Source organism: Stenella coeruleoalba (genome assembly GCF_951394435.1).
Source record: "Stenella coeruleoalba genome assembly, chromosome: 2".
Classification (NCBI taxonomy): domain Eukaryota; kingdom Metazoa; phylum Chordata; class Mammalia; order Artiodactyla; family Delphinidae; genus Stenella; species Stenella coeruleoalba.
Genome location: NC_137147.1, coordinates 77717500 through 77739757, shown reverse-complemented (window position 1 = coordinate 77739757; position 22258 = coordinate 77717500). Strand labels below are relative to the sequence as shown.

The window sequence follows — 22258 nt, the reverse complement described above, 5'->3', positions numbered from 1 at the left end:
GGAAAATACCTTGCATTTGTCTTATTTACTCATGACCAGAAATGAAATTAGAGCCATGTACTGACTGAAGTGTGAAGAGTTCCTAGTTTTGAATATTAATGATGGTCTTTAAATTGCTGTAATTCCCTCATCAGTGCTACAAGGGAGATCTTATTCATGTAATTTAGAACTGAATCATGTATAGAATTTGGACAGACACTAAGTAACTTGCTAGACTAAGAGCACAGTTGACATTTCTTTCAAAACTGTTATTATGAAAAATTTACGGTATGACAAATCTATGCTTTTATAACCAAAATGGAGGAAAATAAGCACATAAGTTTTCAACTAAACATTGTGTGACTCAGTTCTAAACTGTGATAGGGCAAAACAGATTCGAATAATCTAACATGGATGTACATCCTCAATTTTGAAGTCAGCTTTGCAAATCCTAAAGTTCTAGCTTTGGGGGAGGGGGCTGGGCCACGTGATGACAATAGGGCCATGGCTTCGAGCTCTTGAAGGCCTCACACATGACCAGAAAGGCATAGGGTGGAACTTATCAGCACATTTTTAGATGATCCTGTGGAACTTGTTTCATTTCAAAAGTATCAGGAGGTTTGTCTGATTCACCCAACATGTTTCCCTGGGAGCTAAAAAAGCCCTGTTCTCTAGACCTTAAATAGAGAGAGTAGATGAACCTAGTGATTGGTAGGTAACATGATCTGCCTTTTGTAGCAAGCCAGAAGCCAGATGTCCCCTCCCCTTTGATCTGAATAACACTTTAGGCTGCAGACAATAAGATTGGTTTTAAATTTATTGTCTCTTTGATTTCTGCATTCTAACGCTTTTTAAATTCTTTACACAAGACAGGGCTATATATAGGGTGGTTCAATGGAGGCCAAAAAAATGCCAGTAGCTTTTGAGAAGTGCTGGGCAGAGCCTCGTGCATATTTTTCTGCAAGGAAACAAAGATGATTTACTCGAGGGTAGGAACTTTTTTCTTTTCCAGTCGTTTTACTCCAAAAGGAAGTTTCCTACCCCTGGTCCCAGCCAGATTTGTGCAAAAGTTCCTTGCAGAGCTCTCCTCTTAGTAAAGCACTAAAGCAGAAGAATCCAATTTAAGCGAAGGAACCTAAATCAGAATGTCTTCCTTCTCTAAGCCCTCTGTGACCTTCACCCCGGTTACTGATTTATTCCTGCCCTTGGCGACGCAGCCTGTTGTGAGGGAGTCAGCTGAGGCCATGAGCTCGATTTCATTAGTCCTGTTGAGGGTGGAGATGCAAATGTCTGAATCCAACCTCATCCCCTGAGAAGAGTTAAATGGCATTTGGGAATCTTCTTCAATTAAGCTTAAGTGAGCAATGCTGAGCAGGTACTCAATCAAACGGGTAAAACCATTGGTCCAATTCCTACCCCGAAGTGGATCAAACCAGACAACTGCCCCAAGAAGTTAGCCTGTTCTAGGAAGAGAACCAGGGGATGGCACGAAAAGGGGTTCACGTCTCCACATGTTGGCATTGCAGCTTTGTGACCTTGAGTAAGTCACGGCTTCTCTTCGTCTCGGTTTTCTGAGCTAAAGGGGTGAAGGCATTCCTGAAAGCCTTATTACTAGTCTGGGGCAAAGGTGAAACGGGAGGCTGAGATCTCGCGATACGTTCTCCAGCGCTCTGTCTTCTTCCTGGTAGGAGTAGCCCAGCCTCGCTGCTTGTTGGTCGTGAGGAGCAGAGCGTGTTTTGTCTGTAAGAAGGCTTTGCAAATGGATACAGTCATTACGGCAAAATTCTGATCCTTCTCCCCAAGAACCCCCTGTGAACTTCTCCGGGAAGAAGGGACCAGGCATGGAAGCGCTCAGTGCCGTGAGGAATAAGAAAACATCGAACGCTGGTTTTCCCTGCGTTCTGAGATGCAGTTCACCTTTGCAGCGTGGGAGCAGAGTCCCAGAGGCTCTCCTTTGTGTCAACAGATCCATCAGATTTTCCAGGCCGTTTTCAATCAATTCCTTGGATATCAGGTATTAAGGTGGAAAGCACTTTTTTCTCCTTTATGGTTATGAAATATGAACGATGGCCACAGCTGAAGCTTTTAAGTTTGATGGGGATGGCTCCCTAGAGAGGCTCTTACAAACCTAAAGGATAGTCAGGAGGGGCTGTGAGATTGGAAAAGCACTTAAAAAAAAAATCTGTGAAGTCAGCAACTGCAGGATTATATACTAATAGGTATACCTGAAGATAGATTCAGGTTCAGTCATGGAAGTGTTGATGTTGCTGGATTTGCTAATGTTCTTTTTCCCCCGCTCATGTTTTGAAGAGAGATCTCTTAACGTGACTGCTTCAAGGTGTCCTTTCAGACCTGGGGTCCACCTGCCTCTTCTTACACTTTAACCCTTTTTCAGAAAACTTAGAATTCTTTCTATCTGAATGAAGGCTTCCAATGTGTTGAATGAATGCCAAGCATGTTCTAATTACATGATCTAATTACTTTAGATGGCCCGAGAAAGAACCATATGGAGACCATGGAATTTTATCCCAAAGGCCCAGAACCTAAATTTGTACTGGATATCTGAGAGTGAGCCCCAGTTCTCCCCTCTGACTTCCAGTCTGGCAGATAGAATTGGGTGCTCTCCACGATGCGGTCTGGTCTGCAGGTGACATGGTGCTGTGGGCAGGGAAGCAGGGTGCTACTTGAATTCTGCATGAGGGAGAGATCACTGCTGGGAATTGAGGTTTATAGTTCAGTATGGCCTGTCCAGTCCTGGAATTCAAATGCACACTAGATTGCAAAGGAGCCTGGAAATTCCATTATCATGCCTTGTCCTAGCCCCAATCAAAACATGAGGAAGGTAGCCAGGTGGCACCATTAAACTGAGATCACCTGATGTCCATAGATAGCATGGGGATATTTAAACATGAAATTTAAAGTGTAAAGAGTATTCCAGTTCTACTGTCTTACAGTGTATAGCAACTTGGTCTTTTCTAAAGTGCTACTGTCTGATATCATTTGATTCCCATAACGTTGTGAGGTAGGGAGGTGAATGCATATTCGGCAGATTGAGAGATCAAGATTCTAAAAGGTCCGGGGACTTGCCTAAAGTCATAGAGCAGAGTTGTGACAGGAACCCAGCCTCACAATGCCTAATGTAGCGCTTTTGAACATTTTCATTAGTTTATTTTTGCCACAGAGTTGGATCTGTGTTAGTCTCCGAGGCTCCCTGGATTGGAATGAAATTGTGGCTTCTGTGTTCTGTTCTGTTTTGGTTTTTTTTAAGATTTCCTTTCTTTATCATATACATACAGAGGAACAGGCAAAACAAAGTTACGTTTATTGAATCATTAGAAAACAAAGACCTCTGTAACACTGCCAGCCTCCTGGAGCCCTTCTGTGAGTGCTACCTGGGGCAGCTGCATAGGCATGAGATAGCATTCTGGGCTTAGCAGGGCTCCACACTTGGCTGTATGCTCTGCTGTCACTGTTGTGAAATTGTTAGTAACTTATGAACAAGTGACCCTGTGTTTTCATTTTGCACTGGGCCTGTCAATCATGGATCCGGTCATGCGCCTACCCAATCATGACCCCTCCCCCAAAGTAACCATTATCCTTACTTTGATGGGATGACTCTTCTCTATAGTTTATTACCACAGTATGCATGTGTAAACATTATGGTTTAGTTTACGTGTTTTTGAAATTTATATAAATAGAACAGTATGGTATATTATGTTGTGTGTATGGCTTCTTTCAGTCAACCTTGTTTGTGAGTCTTATCCATGTTGTTTGTAGCTGTCGTTCATTCAGTCTCACTGCCATATAATATTCTGACATGAATATATATCACAGTTTTTAATTTATTCTACTTCTGATGGAAATTTGAGTTTTTCCCCCCCAGTTTTGGTGATTATGAATAAGGCTGCTATAAACATTGCTGTGTATGTATCTTCGTACAAAAGTACATTCACTTCTGTTGGGCATTTACCTAAGATGAAATGTCTAGGTCAGAAAGTATGTTTGTTCAGCTGTAGCAGATAATGCCAAACTTTTTCTAAAGTAGCTGTCTCAATTTACATTCTCTCCAACAGTATAAGAACGATGCTCTGCATTCTCATCAACAATGGGTATTGTGGGCTTCCCTGGTGGCGCAGTGGTTGAGAGTCCGCCTGCTGATGCAGGGGACTCGGGTTCCTGCCGCGGTCTGGGAGGATCCCACATGCTGCAGAGCAGCTAGGCCTGTGAGCCATGGCCGCTGAGCCTGCGCGTCCGGAACCTGTGCTCCGCAACGGGAGAGGCCACAACAGTGAGAGGCCTGTGTACCGCAAAAAAACCAAAAAAAAACCCAATGGGTATTGTCTGTCTTTTTAATTTCAACCATTCTGGTGGCTATATTAACTCACAGTGATAGCTCATTGTGATTTTAATTTGGACTTCCCTGATCAGTAATGAGGTTGAGTATCTTCTTTTCGAAAATGTATTGGCCATTTGGATATCCTCTTTTGTCTAGTTTCTTACTGATTCTTGTATTATATTATTTGCGGTCTTTTCATATGAATGTATCATAGGAGGTCATTATGTATTCTGGATGGGAGTCCTTTATCAGAAATATGTACTGCAGCTGTCTTCTCCCAGTCTGTGCCTAAAAGTAGGTATTGAAACCGTGGGTCAAGTCCATTTTACCTGCCTTCACTAATCAAGGTAGTTTTAAGACTTGCATGTGCTCCAGGCAGCACGTAGCCTAAATAAGATGTTTGCCCGAGTTAGTTTCTAGGCACTTGGAGTCTCAGCTGCATCTAGTTTGAGCTGAGCTGATTAAGACTGGATGGGACCACCTGTCCTCCAACTGGGCCTGTGCCAGTGTCCGCTTGGTGACCTTTTGCACGTGCAGAGGCCTGTAGCTTCGTTATACCTGGGCAGAATGACAATTACCTTTTTTCCAATCACCTTTCCCCATGCTCCCCATTGCCCAGATCATCCTGCTTCTTGATTGGTTATCCCATAAATACCCCAGATTTGAAATTGGTTTTCCCATTTCCATGCTTGGCCGCCTTGTGAATAAACCCTCTCCTTGTTGTAAACCTCCGTGTCTCAGTGTTTTGTCTTGCTGTGCATGGAGAAAGACAGACCTGGGTTGGTAAGAAGTTTGGCAGGCTAGTCAGGAGTAAGTCCAGATAGACATTTTGCCCGTGCTTTGTCAGCCCCTTACTGGTGTTGGGAGCCGGTGGGTGAGTCCAAGCAGCTGCCTGGTCTCTTTGTTCCAGGGACTATCCTTTGGACTTCCCCAGTGAGGTGCCATTGACCTTGGGTGCTTAGTTTTGTTTTACAGCAAGAGAGATGGATTTTGGGTTTCTGGGTTTGGAAGCGTCTTTGGATGAGTAACTTTGGTAAAGAGCACCTGTGCCTAGATTGTTTTTGCAAATCCTGATCAGACTGTGGGTTGGAGGCCCACCTGGTGGGATTTTGGCAGACAACATAAAAGGTACGTTGAGGTACTCTGCATGCGGAGTAAAGGCCTGCAGCTCTGCTTTCTGGTTTTGGTTTGGGCTTATTTGCCCATGACCATCTATGTCTGATTATCTTGTGTTAAGAATTGGCTATTGGGGATATAGATTCTTGGTTCCTGGAGCAAGGATCCTTAGAAAGATGTTGTTGCTGTGACCACGTGGAAGCAAGGCCCCTTCAAAATGGGAAAGTTTAATTTAATTCCCCCTTGCAACCCTCTAGGCTGCATTCTCCAAAACTGGGTGACTTTCAGTTACGCCACCTTTTCCTTTTGCATGGTTTTATATATATATATATATATATACACACACACATATATATATATATATGTGTATATATAATTTTTTTTGTATCACTGCATGGCCACAATATCATTTAGACTCTGGAGGAAAATACCCTGAAAGTGGATCCTTATATTACAGTACAATTTTGCAACTAGACTTATTTTGTAAATGAGAAGAAAAATGGGATGAAATATCTTACGAACATTCTTTTTTTTTTTTTTTTTTTTTTTTTGCGGTACACGGGCCTCTCCTTGTTGTGGCCTCTCGCGTTGCAGAGCACAGGCTCTGGACGCGCAGGCTCTGCGGCCATGGCTGACGGGCCCAGCCGCTCCGCGGCATGTGGGATCTTCCCGGACCGGGGCACGAACCCACGTCCCCTGCATCGGCAGCGGACTCTCAACCACTGCGCCACCAGGGAAGCCACGGACAGTCTTTTATGTTATTAGAATAAATCTGTTTTGCTTGATTCTAATGAAATGGAGGCTGACTTGCTGTTAATTCAGTCCAACACTTCGACTGTTCCCCCTCCACCCACATATGATAGTGCTGCTTCTCCTTCACTGCCCCGTTCCTTGGCCACAGCCTCAGGCTTGTCGCCTTGCCCCCATTCTCTGAGGACTGAGCCATAGGAATGGTCTACCCCCTCAAAGCTGCCAGGGCACTCAAGCTGGCCAGGGAGTTAACTAAACTCAGGTGGGGCAATATCCACGAAGGCAAGTCACACACACTGGGGGTGCGAATGCTGAGACTGGGCAGCGCATGAGATCGAGCTGGGTCCACATCCCTTTTTCAACTTTGGATTTATTTAATTAGAAGAACAATATGCTGACTTGCAGAGATGACCCACAGAGAATGGAAAATCTTTTTTGATCGATTTTTGCAACCCACAACCCAAACTGGGCAGATGTTCAGTATTCATTAAATATCCTCCTCACATCAGAAGAATGTAGAGTGGGGCTGAATAAAGCTCGGGGGGAGGCATACTGGTTTCCTGCAGAAGCCTCTGGCAACCCCAGTATGAGCTGCTGCAAGCGTAGCTGTACCAACAGTGGATCCGAGTTGGGATGTAATGCTGGGGACAGACCAAAACTGGAACGCAATCGAGATTGCATTCTCGCGAGATGGTGAAGAAGGGTGCAGAAACCAGGAAGGCTTAATAAAATACAGGGGGCAAAATGGAAACCAAATGAGGATACTTCAGAATTTCTAGAAAGAGTCTTTAAAAACCTATAGGCTATATACAGATACAGACCCCGAGGCCCCAGAGCTTTTAAAGATGGTTAATGTCTTTTATAGGTCAGAACACCCCTGATACATAGAAGAAACTGAAAAGGGTGGAAGGGGCTTTAGGAAGCCCCTGTCTCAGCTTGTTAAAATTGCCTTCAAAGTTTTTTTTTTTTTTTACATCTTTATTGGAGTATAATTTCTTTACAATGGTGTGTTAATTTCTGCTTTATAACAAAGTGAATCAGTTACACATATACATATGTTCCCATATCATTTCCCTCTTGCGTCTCCCTCCCTCCCACCCTCCCTATCCCACCCCTCTAGGTGGTCACAAAGCACCAAGCTGATCTCCCTGTGCTATGCGGCTGCTTCCCACTAGCCATCTACCTTACGTTTAGTAGTGTATATATGTCCATGCCTCTCTCTCACTTTGTCACAGCTTACCCTTCCCCCTCCCCGTATCCTCAAGTCCATTCTCTACTAGGTCTGTGTCTATATTCCAGTCTTACCCCAGGTTCTTCATGATATTTTTTTTCTTAAATTCCATATATATGTGTTAGCATATGGTATTTGTCTTTCTCTTTCTGACTTCACTGTGTATGACAGACTCTAGGTCCATCCACCTCATTACAAATAGCACAATTTCGTTTCTTTTTATGGCTGAGTAATATTCCATTGTATATACGTGCCACATCTTCTATATCCATTCATCCAAAGATGGGCACTTAGGTTGTTTCCATCTCCTGGCTATTGTACATAGAGCTGCAATGAACATTTTGGTACATGACTCTTTTTGAATTATGGTTTTCTCAGGGTATATGCCCAGTAGTGGGATTGCTGGGTCATATGGTAGTTCTATTTGCAGTTTTTTAAGGAACCTCCATACTGTTCTCCATAGTGGCTGTACCAATTCACATTCCTACCAGCAGTGCAAGAGTGTTCCCTTTTCTCCACACCCTCTCCTGCATTTATTGTTTCTAGATTTTTTGATGATGGCCATTCTGACTGGTGTGAGATGATATCTCATTGTAGTTTTTTTTTTTTGTTTTTTTTTTGCGGTACGCGGGCCTCTCACTGTTGTGGCCTCTCCTGTTGCGGAGCACAGGCTCCAGACGCGTAGGCTCAGCGGCCATGGCTCATGGGCCTAACCGCTTCGCGGCATGTGGGATCTTCCTGGACCGGGGCACAAACCCGTGTCCCCTGCATCGGCAGGTGGACTCTCAACCACTGAGCCACCAGGGAAGCCCTCTCATTGTAGTTTTGACTTGCATTTCTCTAACGATTAATGATGTTGAGCATTCTTTCATGTGTTTGTTGGCAGTCTGTATATCTTCTTTGGAGAAATGTCTATTTAGGTCTTCTGCCCATTTTTGGATTGCGTTGTTTGTTTTTTTGTTATTGAGCTGCATGAGCTGCTTGTACATTTTGGAGATTAATCCTTTATCAGTTGCTTCATTTGCAAATCTTTTCTCCCATTCTGAGGCTTGTCTTTTCGTCTTGATTATGGTTTCCTTTGCTGTGCAAAAGCTTTGCAGTTTCATTAGGTCCCATTTGTTTATTTTTATTTATTTATTTATTTTTGTGGTATGTGGGCCTCTCACCGCCGTGGCCTCTCCTGTTGCGGACCACAGGCTCCAGATGCGCAGGCCCAGCAGCCATGGCTCACGGGCCCAGCCTCTCCGCGGCATGTGAGATCTTTCCAGACTGGGGCATAAATCTGTGTCCCCTGCATTGGCAGGTAGACTCCCAACCATGGCGCCACCAGGGAAGCCCTATTTTTGTTTTTATTTCCGTTTCACTAGGAGGTGGGTCAAAAAGGATCTTGCTGTGATTTATGTCATAGAGTGTTCTGCCTATGTTTTCCTCTAAGAGTTTGATAGTTTCTGGCCTTACATTTAGGTCTTTAATCCATTTTGAGCTTATTTTTGTGTATGGTGTTAGGGAGTGATCTAATCTCATACTTCTACATGTACCTGTCCAGTTTTCCCAGCACCACTTATTGAAGAGGCTGTCCTTTCTCCACTGTACATTCCTGCCTCCTTTATCAAAGATAAGGTGACCATATGTACGTCGGTTTATCTCTGGGCTTTCTATCCTGTTCCATTGATCTATCTTTCTGGTTTTGTGCCAGTACCATACTCTCTTAATTACTGTAGCTTTGTAGTATAGTCTGAGGTCAGGGAGCCTGATTGCTCCAGCTCCGTTTTTCGTTTTCAAGATTGCCTTGGCTATTGTGGGTCTTTTGTGTTTTCATACAAATTGTGAAATTTTTTGTTCCAGTTCTGTGAAAAATGCCAGTGGTAGTTTGATAGGGATTGCATTGAATCTGTAGATTGCTTCTTGGTAGTAGAGTCATTTTCACAATGTTGATTCTTCCAATCCAAGAACATGGTATATCTCTCCATCTATTTGTATCATCCTTAATTTCCTTCATCAGTGTCTTATAATTTTCTGTATACAGGTCTTTTGTCTCCTTAGGTAGGTTTATTCTTAGATATTTTATTCTTTTTGTTGCAGTTGTAAATGAGAGTGTTTTCTTGATTTCACTTTCAGATTTTTCATCATTAGTGTATAGGAATGCCAGAGATTTCTGTGCATTAATTTTGTATCCTGTTACTTTACCATATTCATTGATTAGCTCTAGTAGTTTTCTGGTGGCATCTTTAGGATTCTCTATGTATAATATAATGTCATCTGCAAACAGTGACAGCTTTACTTCTTCTTTTCCGATTTGGATTCCTTTTATTTCCTTTTCTTCTCTGATTGCTGTGGCTAAAACGTCCAAAACTATGTTGAGTAAGAGTGGTGAGAGTGGGCAACCTTGTCTTGTTCCTGATCTTAGTGGAAATGCTTTCAGTTTTTCACCATTGAGGATGATGTTGGCTGTGGGATTGTCATATATGGCCTTTATTATGTTGAGGAAAGTTCCCTCTATGCCTACTTTTTGCAGGGTTTTTATCATAAATGGGTGTTGAATTTTGTCAAAAGCTTTTTCTGCATCTATTGAGATGATCATTTGGTTTTTCTCCTTCAATTTGTTAATATGGTGTATCACGTTGATTAATTTGCGTATATTGAAGAATCCTTGCATTCCTGGAATAAACCCCACTTGATCATGGTGTATGATCCTTTTAATGTGCTGTTGGATTATGTTTGCTAGTATTTTGTTGAGGATTTTTGCATCTATGTTCATCAGTGATATTGGCCTGTAGTTTTCTTTCCTTGTGATATCCTTCTCTGGTTTTGGTATCAGGGTGATGGTGGCCTCGTAGAATGAGTTTGAGAGTGTTCCTCCCTCTGCTATATTTTGGAGGAGTTTGAGAAGGATAGGTGTTAGCTCTTCTCTAGATGTTTAATAGCATTCGTCTGTGAAGCCATCTGGTCCTGGGCTTTTGTTTGTTGGAAGATTTTTAATCATGGTGTCAATTTCAGTGCTTGTGATTGGTCTGTTCATATTTTCTATTTCTTCCTGATTCAGTCTTGGCAGGTTGTGCATTTCTAAGAATTTGTCCATTTTTTTCAGGGTTGTCCATTTTATTGGCATAGAGTTGCTTGTAGTAATCTCTCATGATCTTTTGTATTTCTGCAATGTCAGTTGTTACTTCTCCTTTTTCATTTCTGTTTCTATTGATTTGATTCTTGATTCTTTTTTTCTTGATTAGTCTGGCTAATGGTTTATCAATTTTGTTTATCTTCTCAAAGAACCAGCTTTTAGTTTTATTGATCTTTGCTATCGTTTCCTTCATTTCTTTTTCATTTCTTTCTGATCTGATCTTTATGATTTCTTTCCTTCTGCTAACTTTGGGGTATTTTTCTTCTTCTTTCTCTAATTGCTTTAGGTGCAAGGTTAGGTTGTTTATTCGAGATGTTTCCTGTTTCTTAAGGTAGGATTGTATTGCTATAAACTTCCCTCTTAGAACTGCTTTTGCTGCATCCCATAGGTTTTGGGTCGTCGTGTCTCCATTGTCGTTTGTTTCTAGGTATTTTTTAATTTCCTCTTTGGTTTCTTCAGTGATCACTTGGTTATTAAGTAGTGTATTGTTTAGCCTCCATGTGTTTGTATTTTTTACAGATCGTTACCTGTAATTGGTATCTAGTCTCATAGCATTGTGGTCAGAAAAGATACCTGATACAATTTCAGTTTTCTTAAATTTACGAAGACTTGATTTGTGACCCAAGGTATGATCTATCCTGGAGAATGTTCCATGAGCACTTGAGAAAAATGTGTATCCCTTGTTTTTGGATGTAATGTCCTATAAATATCAATTAAGTCCATCTTGTTTAATGTATCATTTAAAGGTTGTGTCTCCTTATTTATTTTCATTTTGGATGATCTGTCCATTGGTGAAAGTGGGGTGTTAAAGTCCCCTACTGTGAATGTCTTACTGTCGATTTCCCCTTTTATGGCTGTTCGTATTTGTCTTATGTATTGAGGTGCTACTATGTTGGGTGCATAAATATTTACAATTGTTATATATTCTTGGATTGATCCCTTGATCATTATGTAGTGTCCTTCTTTGTCTCTTGTAATAGTCTTTATTTTAAAGTCTATTTTGTCTGATATGAGAATTGCTATTCCAGCTTTCTTTTGGTTTCCATTTGCATAGAATATCTTTTTCCATCCCTTCACTTTCAGTCTGTATGTGTCTCTAGGTCTGAAGTGGGTCTCTTGTAGATAGCATATATATGGGTCTTGTTTTTGTATCCTTTCAGCCAGTTTGTGTCTTTTTGTGGTAGCATTTAATCCATTTACATTTAAGGTAATTATCAATATGTATGTTCCTATTCCCATTTCTTTTTCTTGCGTTACGCTGGCCTCTCATTGTTGTCGCCTCTCCCGTTGTGGAGCACAGGCTCTGGAGGCGCAGGCTCAGTGGCCATGGCTCACGTGCCCAGCCGCTCCGCAGCATGTGGGATCTTCCCGGACCGGGACACAAACCCGTGTCCCCTGCATTGGCAGAGGGACTCTCAACCACTGCGCCACCAGGGAAGCCCCTTATTCCCATTTTTTAAATTGTTTTCGGTTTGTTATTATAGGTCTTTTCCTTCCCTTGTGTTTCTTGCCTAGAGAAGATCCTTTAGCATTTGTTGTAAAGCTGGTTTGGTGGTGCTGAACTCTCTCAGCTTTTGCTTGTCTGTAAAGGTTTTAATTCCGCCATGAAATCTGAATGAGATCCTTGCTGGGTAGAGTAATCCTCGTTGTATGTTTTTCTCCTTCATCACTTTAAATATGTCCTGCCAGTCCTTTCTGGCTTGCAGAGTTTCTGCTGAAAGATCAGCTGTTCACCTTATGTGAATTCCCTTGTGTGTTATTTGTTGTTTTTCCCTTGCTGCTTTTAATATGTTTTCTTTGTATTTAAGTTTTGACAGTTTGATTAATATGTGTCTTGGCGTGTTTCTCCTTGGATTTATCCTGTATGGGACTCTCTGTGCTTCCTGGACTTGATTAACTATTTCTTTTCCCATATTAGGGAAGTTTTCAACTATAATCTCTTCAAATATTTTCTCAGTCCCTTTCTTTTTCTCTTCTTCTTCTGGAACCCCTATAATTCGAATGTTGGTGCATTTAATGTTGTCCCAGAGCTCTCTGAGACTGTCCTCAATTCTTTTCATTCTTTTTTCTTTACTCTGCTCTGCAGTAGTTATTTCCACTATTTTATCTTCCAGGTCACTTATCCGTTCTTCTGCCTCAGTTATTCTGATATTGATCCCTTCTAGAGTATTTTTAATTTTATTTATTGTGTTGTTCATCGTTGGTTGTTTCATATTTAGTTCTTCTAGGTCCTTGTTAAATGTTTCTTGCATTTTGTCTATTCTATTTCCAAGATTTTGGATCATCTTTACTATCATTATTCTGACTTCTTTTTCAGGTAGACTGCCTGTTTCCTCTTCATTTGTTAGGTCTGGTGGGTTTTTATCTTGCTCCTTCATCTGCTGTGTGTTTTTCTGTCTTCTCATTTTGCTTATCTTACTGTGTTTGGGGTCTCCTTTTTGCAGGCTGCAGGTTCGTAGTTCCCGTTGTTTTTGGAGTCTGTCCCCAGTGGCTAAAGCTGGTTCAGTGGGTTGTGTAGGCTTCCTGGTGGAGGGGACTAGTGCCTGTGTTCTGGTGGATGAGGCTAGATCTTGTCATTCTGGTGGGCAGGTCCACGTCTGGTGGTGTGTTTTGGGGTGTCTGTGGACTTATTATGAATTTAGGCAGCCTCTCTGCTAATGGGTAGGGTTGTGTTCCTGTCTTGCTCGTTGTATTGGCATGGGGTGTCCAGCACTGTAGCTTTCTGGTCATTGAGTGAAGCCGGGTGTTGGTGTTGAGATGGAGATCTCTGGGAGATTTTCGCCGTTTGATATTACGTGGAGCTGGGAGGTATCTTGTGGACCAGTGTCCTGAAGTTGGCTCTCCCACCTCAGAGGCACAGCACTGACTCCTGGCTGCAGTACCAAGAGCCTTTCATCCACACGGCTCAGAATAAAAGGGAGAAAAAGTAGAAAGAAAGAAAGAGGATAAAAGAAAATAAAGTAAGGTAAAATAAAATAAAGTTATTAAAATAAATAATTATTAAGAAAAAAAATTTTTATAAATTAAAAAAAAAAAACGGATGGATAGAACCCTAGGACAAATGGTGAAAGCAAAGCTATACAGACAAAATCTCACACAGAAGCATACACACTCACAAAAAGAGGAAAAGGGGAAAAAATCATAAATCTTGCTCTCAAAGTCCACCTCCTCAATTTGGGATGATTCGTTGTCTATTCATGTATTCCACAGATGCAGGGTACATCAAGTTGATTGTGGAGATTTAATCCGCTGCTCCTGAGGCTGCTGGGAGAGATTTCCCTTTCTCTTCTTTGTTCGCACAGCTCCCGGGGTTCAGCTTTGGATTTGGCCCCGCATCTGCGTGTAGGCCACCGGAGGGCGTCTGTTCTTCGCTCAGACAGGATGGGGTTAAAGGAGCCGCTGATTCGGGGGCTCTGGCTCACTCAGGCCGGGGGGAGGGAGGGGTATGGAGTGCCGGGTGAGCCTGCGGCGGCAGAGACCCCCATGACGTTGCACCAGCCTGAGGCGTGCCGTGCGTTCTCCCGGGGAAGTTGTCCCTGGATCCCGGGACCCTGGCAGTGGCGGGCTGCACAGGCTCCCCGGAAGGGGTGTGTGGATAGTGACCTGTGCTCGCACACAGGCTTCTTGGTGGCGGCAGCAGCAGCCTTAGCATCTCCTGCCCGTCTCTGGGGTCCGCGCTGTTAGTCGCGGCTCGCGCCTGTCTCTGGAGCTCCTTTAAGCAGCGCTCTTAATCCCCTCTCCTCGCGCACCAGGAAACTAAGAGGGAAGAAAAAGTCTCTTGCCTCTTCGGCAGGTCCAGATTTTTTCCCGGACTCCCTCTTGGCTAGCCATGGTGCACTAAGTCCCTGCAGGCTGTGTTCACACTGCCAAGCCCAGTCCTCTCCCGGTGCTCCGACCGAAGCCCGAGCCTCAGCTCCCAGCCCCGCCCGCCCCGGCAGGTGAGCAGACAAACCTCTCGGCCTGGTGAGTGCCGGTTGGCCCTGACCCTCTGTGCGGGAATGTCTCCGCTTTGCCCTCCGCACCCCTGTTGCTGCGCTGTCCTCCGTGGCTCCGAAGCTTCCCCCTCCGCCACCCGCAGTGTCTGCTCGCGAAGGGGCTTCCTAGTGTGTGGGAACCTTTCCTCCTTCACAGCTCCCTCCCACTGGTGCAGGTCCCGTCCCTATTCTTTTGTCTCTGTTTATTCTTTTTTCTTTTGCCCTACCCAGGTACGTGGGGGGTTTCTTGCCTCTTGGGAGGTCTGAGGTCTTCTGCCAGCGTTCAGTAGGTGTTCTGTAGGAGTTGTTCCACGTGTAGATGTATTTCTGGTGTATCTGTGGGGAGGAAGGTGATCTCCGCGTCTTACTCTTCTGCCACCTTCCCCCTCTCCCAAAGTTTTTAATGTCAGGGATAAGGTTCAGGAGAAAAGGGAACAGCAAAGACCAGAAATGCAGGCCGCTTTGCTGGCTGCTTCCTTAACACAAGGAAGAGCCAGACCAAATCGAGGACTCCCACGAGGTGCTTGGCAAAAGGTGGGAGGCCCCAAGGCCCAAACTTCCACTCAAACATGGCACCAGATAGGGGGACTCCACCAATGTGCATATTGTGAGCAGGAGGAATGCTGGAAAAGAGACCGTACCAAGTCAGACTCTTGAAGGTAAACAAGATGCCTGAGCTGAGAATGACAGTGACCTCCTGGTCATTCCTAGGGCAGCGCCCCAGGGGCTCCTCTAAATCCTACCAAGTCCATCAGTAGCTTCCATGCAGACCCCCAGGTGACTATGACAGTGGGAAATCAACTTTTGGATTTTCTGGTTGGTATGGGGACCGTTCACTAGGTTTTAGATACCTGGTTTTCTAAACTTTGTTCTTTGTTCAGACACTATGACGTGTCTGAAGAACCCTGGAAAAAAGCCTTTTTTCCAGCCACTAGACTGTCAGATGGGGAAAACCCATCTGAAGCATAGCTTTTTATACAATGTCCCATTTCTCTTCTGGGATGAGATTTACTAAGTAAGTGCCTAGGTTACCTTTGCACCTGGACAAACGGACATTAAAGTATCACCAGAGCAGGCTTGAGCATTGCAGACTCTATTGCTCCAATCCCAAAAAGAACAGCTTGCAACCATTCTGGAAGAGACACTGCAGAGGTGAGTCTGGAGGTATGGGCGGATGGGAGGTCAGGAAAAGCAAAGACAGCTATGCCCTTACAGGTTAGGCACTGCCTTGGGGTGGTTTGTACACAACTTAAGAGCAATTGATCAAATAGTAGAAGATAAGATATTCATCCAGTAGTCCCTAATCATACACTCTGCTCACTACTCTGTCCAGAGATTTTTGTTGGTTTACCATATTGGATTTGAAGGATGTCTTTTTTGTATACCCTTGAGTTTTGAATCCCAAGAGATTTTCCTTTTGAATGTGAAGATCTAGGTACAAGTTAAACAGTACTGCTGAACAGCACTTCCTCAGGGGTTTAAAAGTTTCCCCACAATATTTGGAGAAATCCTGGCAAAAGACTTGAGGGACCCTCAATCAAACAAGAGAGCCCTGATCAGTATGTAGATGATACTCTGATTACCAGTAAAACAAGGGACACCTCAGACCAGAGTACGGTTTAACTTTGAACTTTGGGCTGAACAAGGCTATAAGGTGTCCAAGAAGAAGGCACAGATCTCTCAGCCCTCAGTTAATATTTGGGTTTTGAACTCTCACAAGGATGGAGACTAAATCCCCGACAGAAGGGAACCTCTAGTCAGGGGTGGAGTTTTCACTACCAAGATAAAATTGTGGGGAGTCCTGGAAATGGCTGGGTTCTGCCCCATTTGGATCACCGACTTCAGACTCGTAGCAAAACCCCTTTCAGAAGCTCTTAAAGGAGGAGACGGTGAACCTCTAGAATGAAATCGTGGAAGGATAAACATCTAGACGACCAGCTCCATCCTCGCTGGACTGGACTTTATGAGGAACATGATGAAAACTGAAAATCATGCTGCAGAAAAACCATGACTGAGATCATCCGAGTGTTGGCTGTTTCCAGAACCCTAGCACTGATTTGTCCAAGAGGGCAAGAGAACCCCTAACAGATCTTAAGTTGCTTTTCGGAAAGAAACCACAAGAAAGAAACTAAGGTGAAGGGGATTCTGCAGTGTTTTCTTCAGTAAAGTAAAATTCTTCAGAAGGCAATTCAAATGACTTGTTAGGCTACCAGAATTATTTCTTTTGTTAGGCTTTGTTTCTAACTTCCCAGGCTTGGAAGAACAACTCAATAATTAGGATTTCTCAGATATGTCATCCAGAACCTTTTTCTGTATTTGATCATTCTGACGCTTTGATCGTGCCTGAATTTTTTGAACATTCCTTACTTGACTATGTCTTCAGATGTAACGTAACGGGTTAGGCTAATTGGCAGAATTGCCTGTCCCCCGTTTTTTCTTCACTAAGCAGAAATTTGATTCTAGTGTGCTCAGATAAAACAGTAATCCTGATGTCTACCCCGTCAAGGTTCTACTTGGTCAGGATATTGTAGAAACTGTACTTAGGCTAGGAAAACTATGTCCCTTCCATATTTAATACTCAGCCAAACAGAGTGATTGAGACACTCCAATATGTAAACAGGTAAAACGCTGATCCCTGGCTTGACCGTGTAAAGTTTAACAATATGTCCTGCATTCTGTGTGCTCCCTCAGGGTACATCTTTGTCTGTGGTTTCGATGACCAATCTTGGGCCTGTGCCTTGACAGCTGGTACAAAGGTGGTATTTGTTTATTGGGATCGAAATGTTAACTTGAAACCGGGAACAAGAGAATATTCTCAAATGAGTTCTAAACAGTTCCATTCCTCAAGGACTGTTAGGTCTATGCCCCTACACCCAGAGCAGTCACCCCACTTTCCTCAAGATTGAGGAATGAACAAAAGATACCCAAACCATGGGTCAAATCCATTTCACTTTCACGAATCAAGGTAGTATTAAGACTTGCATGTCCTGCAAGCAGCATGTAGCCTAAACAATAAGATGTTTGCCTCGGCTTCCCTGGTGGCGCAGTGGTTGAGAGTCCGCCTGCTGATGCAGGGGACATGTGTTCGTGCCCCGGTCTGGGAAGATCCCACATGCCCCGCGGCTGGGCCCATGAGCCATCGCCGCTGAGGCTGCGCATCCGGAGCCTGTGCTCCGCAACGGGAGAGGCCACAACAGTGAGAGGCCCGCGTACCGCAAAAAAAAAAAAAAAAAAAAAAAAGTTTGCCTGACTTATTTTCCAGGAACTTGGAGTCTCAGCAGCATCTAGTTCAAGCTGAGCTACTTAATTCTGGATAGGACCACCAATCCTCCAACTGGGCATGTGCGAGTGTCCACTTAGTGACCTCTTGAATGTGCAGAGGCCCATAGCTTATTTATGCCTGCACAGAATGACGATTACTGCAACTTTTTCTAATCACCTATCCCCACGCTCTCCACGCCTCAGACCTCCCTGCCTCGTGATTGGTTACCCTGTAAATACCCTGAACCACCTGCCTTCAGGGAGGTGGATTTGGGATTTGTTCTCTTGTTTCCTGGCTTGGCTGCCTTGCAAATAAACCCTCCTTGCTGCAAACCTCCGTGTCTCAGTGTTTTGGCTTCCTGTGTGCCACGTATGACAGACCTGGTTTGGTAACAATACCTTTTGATGAACAGAAGCTCTTAGTATTTTTTTTTTTTTTTTTTTGGTACGCAGGCCTCTCACTGCTGTGGCCTCTCCCGTTGCGGAGCACAGGCTCTGGACGTGCAGGCCCAGCGGCCATGGCTCACGGGCCCAGCCGCTCCGTGGCATGTGGGATCTTCCCGGACCGGGGCACGAACCCGTGTCCCCTGCATTGGCAGGCGGACTCTCAACTACTGTGCCACCAGGAAAGCCCAGCTCTTAGTTTTAACGTAGTAAAATTTATCAGTCTTATTTGATGGTTGGTAATTTTTTTGTGCACTGTTTAAAAATCTTTGCCCAAATCATGAAGATAGATTTCTAAAAGCTTGACTGCTTCGTCTTTAACATTTAGATCTACAAGAGATCTGCAGTTGATACTTGTGAATATTATTAGCAAGAGGTCAAGTTCTCTTTCCTATATAAATACACCACTATCTCAGCACCCTTTATTGCAAACATCCTTTTCCCACTTGTTTGGAGTGCTACCTGTGTCACAGACCATGTGTCCATATATGGGTCTGTTTGGGGTTCTGTGCTACTTTTCTGTTTATCCTTGCACCAATACCACACTGCTTTGATATCTATAGTTTCGAATTTTTGTATCTGAGGACTTTTTAAAATACCTTCTCTTCAGAAGTTTCTTGACACTTTGCCTTTACAATCAAATATTAGGATCAGCTTGTGAAGTTTCACAATGAATGGGATTGCATTGAATCTGTTAATGAGTGAGTTGACAACCTAAAATATTCAATGCATAAATATGCTTACCTCTACTTGTTCAGATCTTTACTCACAAGAGTAATAATTGTGTAGAGGTTGTACAGATACTTTGTTAGGTTTGTTCCTTGGTGCTTGGTATTTTGTTATGCTATTGCAAATGGTATCTTTTAAAGTTGTGTATTTATCAGCAACAAATTTTATATAAAATAGATTTGCCTTGTATCCAGAAATTTTATATGATTATTCTAGTAACTTGTCTATAGATAATTTTGGAATATATATGTACTTATATATGTAAATTTTATTTCTACCCTCCTAATTTCTACAAGTTTCACATTTTAATGTTCTTACATTATTGTACTGCTTAGGTTCTTCATCTTGTATAAACATGATTAGAGATGATAGTAGCATTCTTGTCTTGTTCTCAATATCAAAGGGGAAAGCTTTCAACATTTTACCATTAAGTATGTTTGCTTAGATTTTAAAAAATATATAGGTCTTTATCAGATTTAGGAAGCTCTATTGTATTCTACTTCGGTAAGAGTTTTAAAATTTGCATTTCATCAAATGCTTTTGCATCAATTGAGATTATCATTATTCCCCTTTATTCTGTTACTGTGGTGGATTAAATTGCTTGATTCTGTGTTCCCCCCAGTATTAACTAACCACAGCATTTCTAGAATAAACCCAATTCAGTCATGGTATGTTTTTATATATTAGTTGGATCCAGGTTGCTAAAATTATTAAGAATTTTTAGAGCAAAGGTTATGCCTGAGAATCACCTGTAATTGTCCTTTGTATGCCTTTATTATATTTGAGTATCAAGTTTATTTTGTCATTATTTTGCATTTTCCTCTGTTCACTGAGGTACAGTTGATTTACAATGTATAAATTTCAGTATACAACTTAGTGATTCACAGTTTTTAAAAATTATGCTCCATTTATAGTTATCATAAAACTCTGTCTATATTCCCTGTGCTGTACTACATCCTTGCAATTTATACATAGTTTGTACCTCTTAATCCCCTATCATGCCCCTCCCCCTTCCCTCTCACCACTGGTAAACACTAGGTTCCTATATCCGTAAGTCTGTTTTATACTCACTAATCTCTTAGATTCCACATAAGTAATTGTGTCCTTCTGTCTGATTCATTTCACTAAGTATATTCTCTAGCTCCATCCACACTGCTGCAAATGTCAGTATTTCATTCTTTTTTATGGCTGAGTAGTATTCCGTTGTACACACACACACACACACACCCCACCTTTATCTGTTGATGGACACTTGGATTGCTCCCATATCCTGGCTATTGTAAATAATGCTGCTGTGAACATTGGGGTGCATGTATCTATTCGAATTAGTGTTTTCATTTTCTTTGGATATATACCCAGGAGTAGAATTGCTGGATCATATGGTGGTTTGATTTTTAGATTTTTTGAGGGATAGCCATACTGTTTTCCACAGTGGCTGCACCAGTTTATATTCCCACAAGTGTATAAAGGTTCCCTTTTCTCCACATCCTCACCAACATTTGTTACTTGGGGTATTTTTGATAGCCATTCTGCCAGGTATGAGGTGATATCTCATTGTGGTTTTGATTTGCATTTCTCTGATTAGCGATGTTGAGCATCTTTTCGTGTGCCTGTTGGCCATCTGTATGTTGTCTTTTGGAAAATATCTATTCAGGTCTTCTGCCCATTTTTTTCTCAAGTCTTTTTGATGTTGAGTTTTATGGGCTGTTGATAAAATTTGGACATTAACCCCTTATAGGTCATATCATTTACAAATATTTTCTCCTAGTCAGTAGATTGTCTTTTGATGTTGTTGATGGTTTTCTTTGCTGTGCAAAAGTTCTTAAGTTTAACTAGGTCCCATTTGGTGTATTTTGCTTGTTTCCTCTGCCTTAGGAGACAGATGCAAAAAGATGTTGCTATGATTTATGTTAGACCATTCTGCCTTTGTTCACTTCAAGGAGTTTTATGGTTTCCAGTCCCTAAGACTTTAATCTGTCTTGCGTTTATTTTGGTATATGCTGTGAGGGAATATTCTAATTTTTTCTACATGTGGATGTCTAGTTTTCCCAGCACTGCTTACTGAAGAGACTGTCTCTTCTCCCCTGTATATTCTTTGTTGTGCCTCCTTTGTTGTGCCTCCCCTGTGCCTCCTTTGTTGTAGATTGACCATAAGTACATGGGTTTATTTCTTAACTCTCTATTCTGTTCCGTTGATCTGTGTCTTTGTGCCAGTACCACAGTTTCGATTACAATAGCTTTGTAGTATAGTTTTATGTCAGGGAGCATGATACCTCCAGCTCTGTTCTTCTACCTCAAAATTGTTTTGGCATTTGTGGCCTTTTGTGTTCCATACAAATTTAAAAATTCTTTGTTCTAGTTCTGTGAAAAATGCCATTGCTACTTTGATATGGATTGCATTGAATCTTTAGATTTTCTTGGGTAGTATGGTCATTTAAAAAATATTAATTCTTGCAATCCATGAACCCAATGTCTTTCCATCTATTTGAAGATGACACAGTTTCTTTCATCAGTATCTTAGTTTTCTGAGTACAGGTCTTTTACCTCCTTAGGTTTATTCCTAGGTATTTTATTCTTTTTGATTCAGTGGTAACTGAGATTGTTTCCTTAATTTATCTTTCTGATACTTCATTGTCAGTGTACAGAGATGCAGCAGATTTCTGTATATTTTGTATCCTGTAACTTTACCAAATTCATCAGGATCTAGTAGTTTTTTGGTAGCATCTTTAGGATTTTCTATGTATAGTATTACATCATCTGTAAACAGTGACAGTTTTACTTCTTTCCAGTTTAGATTATTTTTCTTGACTGATTTCTGTGGCTGGAACTTTGAATACCATGTAGAATAAAAGTGGCAAGAGTAGGCATCCTTGTCTTGTTCCTGATCCTAGAGGAAATCCTTCCAGCTTTTCACTGAGTATGATGTTAGCTGTGGGCTGGTCATATATGGCCTTTGTTGTGTTAAGATATATTCCCTTTGTGCCCACTTTCTGGAGAGTTATCATAAATGGATGTTGAATTTTGTCAAAAGCTTCTTTGCATCTATTGAGATCATATGGTTTTTATTCCATTTTTTAAGTGGTGTATCACATTGATTTGCAGATATCGAACTATACTTGCATTCCTGGGGAAAAAACCCACTTGATTGTGGTGTATGATCTTTTCAATGGATTGTTGGATTTAGTTTGCTAACATTTTGTTGACAATTTTTGCATTTATGTTTATCAGTGATATTGGCATATAATTTTCTTTCTTTGTGATATCTTTGTCTGGATTTGGTGTCAGGGTGATGCTGGCCTCATAGATGAGTTTGGAAGTGT

At 42.3% G+C, this 22258-nt stretch overlaps 1 protein-coding gene across 2 annotated transcripts in view; it reads left to right on the top strand.

Annotated features, from left to right (window-relative positions):
* The first annotated feature begins 1703 nt into the window (after positions 1–1703).
* Positions 1704–22258, top strand: part of LOC307181923 (uncharacterized protein) — a 38981-nt gene continuing 18426 nt past the window's right edge. For both annotated transcript variants that reach the window (XM_079912821.1, XM_079912820.1), the window contains exon 1: positions 1704–1993. In XM_079912821.1, coding sequence (XP_079768947.1) covers positions 1886–1993 — 108 coding nt within the window. In that variant the 5' untranslated portion in view covers positions 1704–1885. The remainder of the gene's footprint in view (positions 1994–22258) is intronic.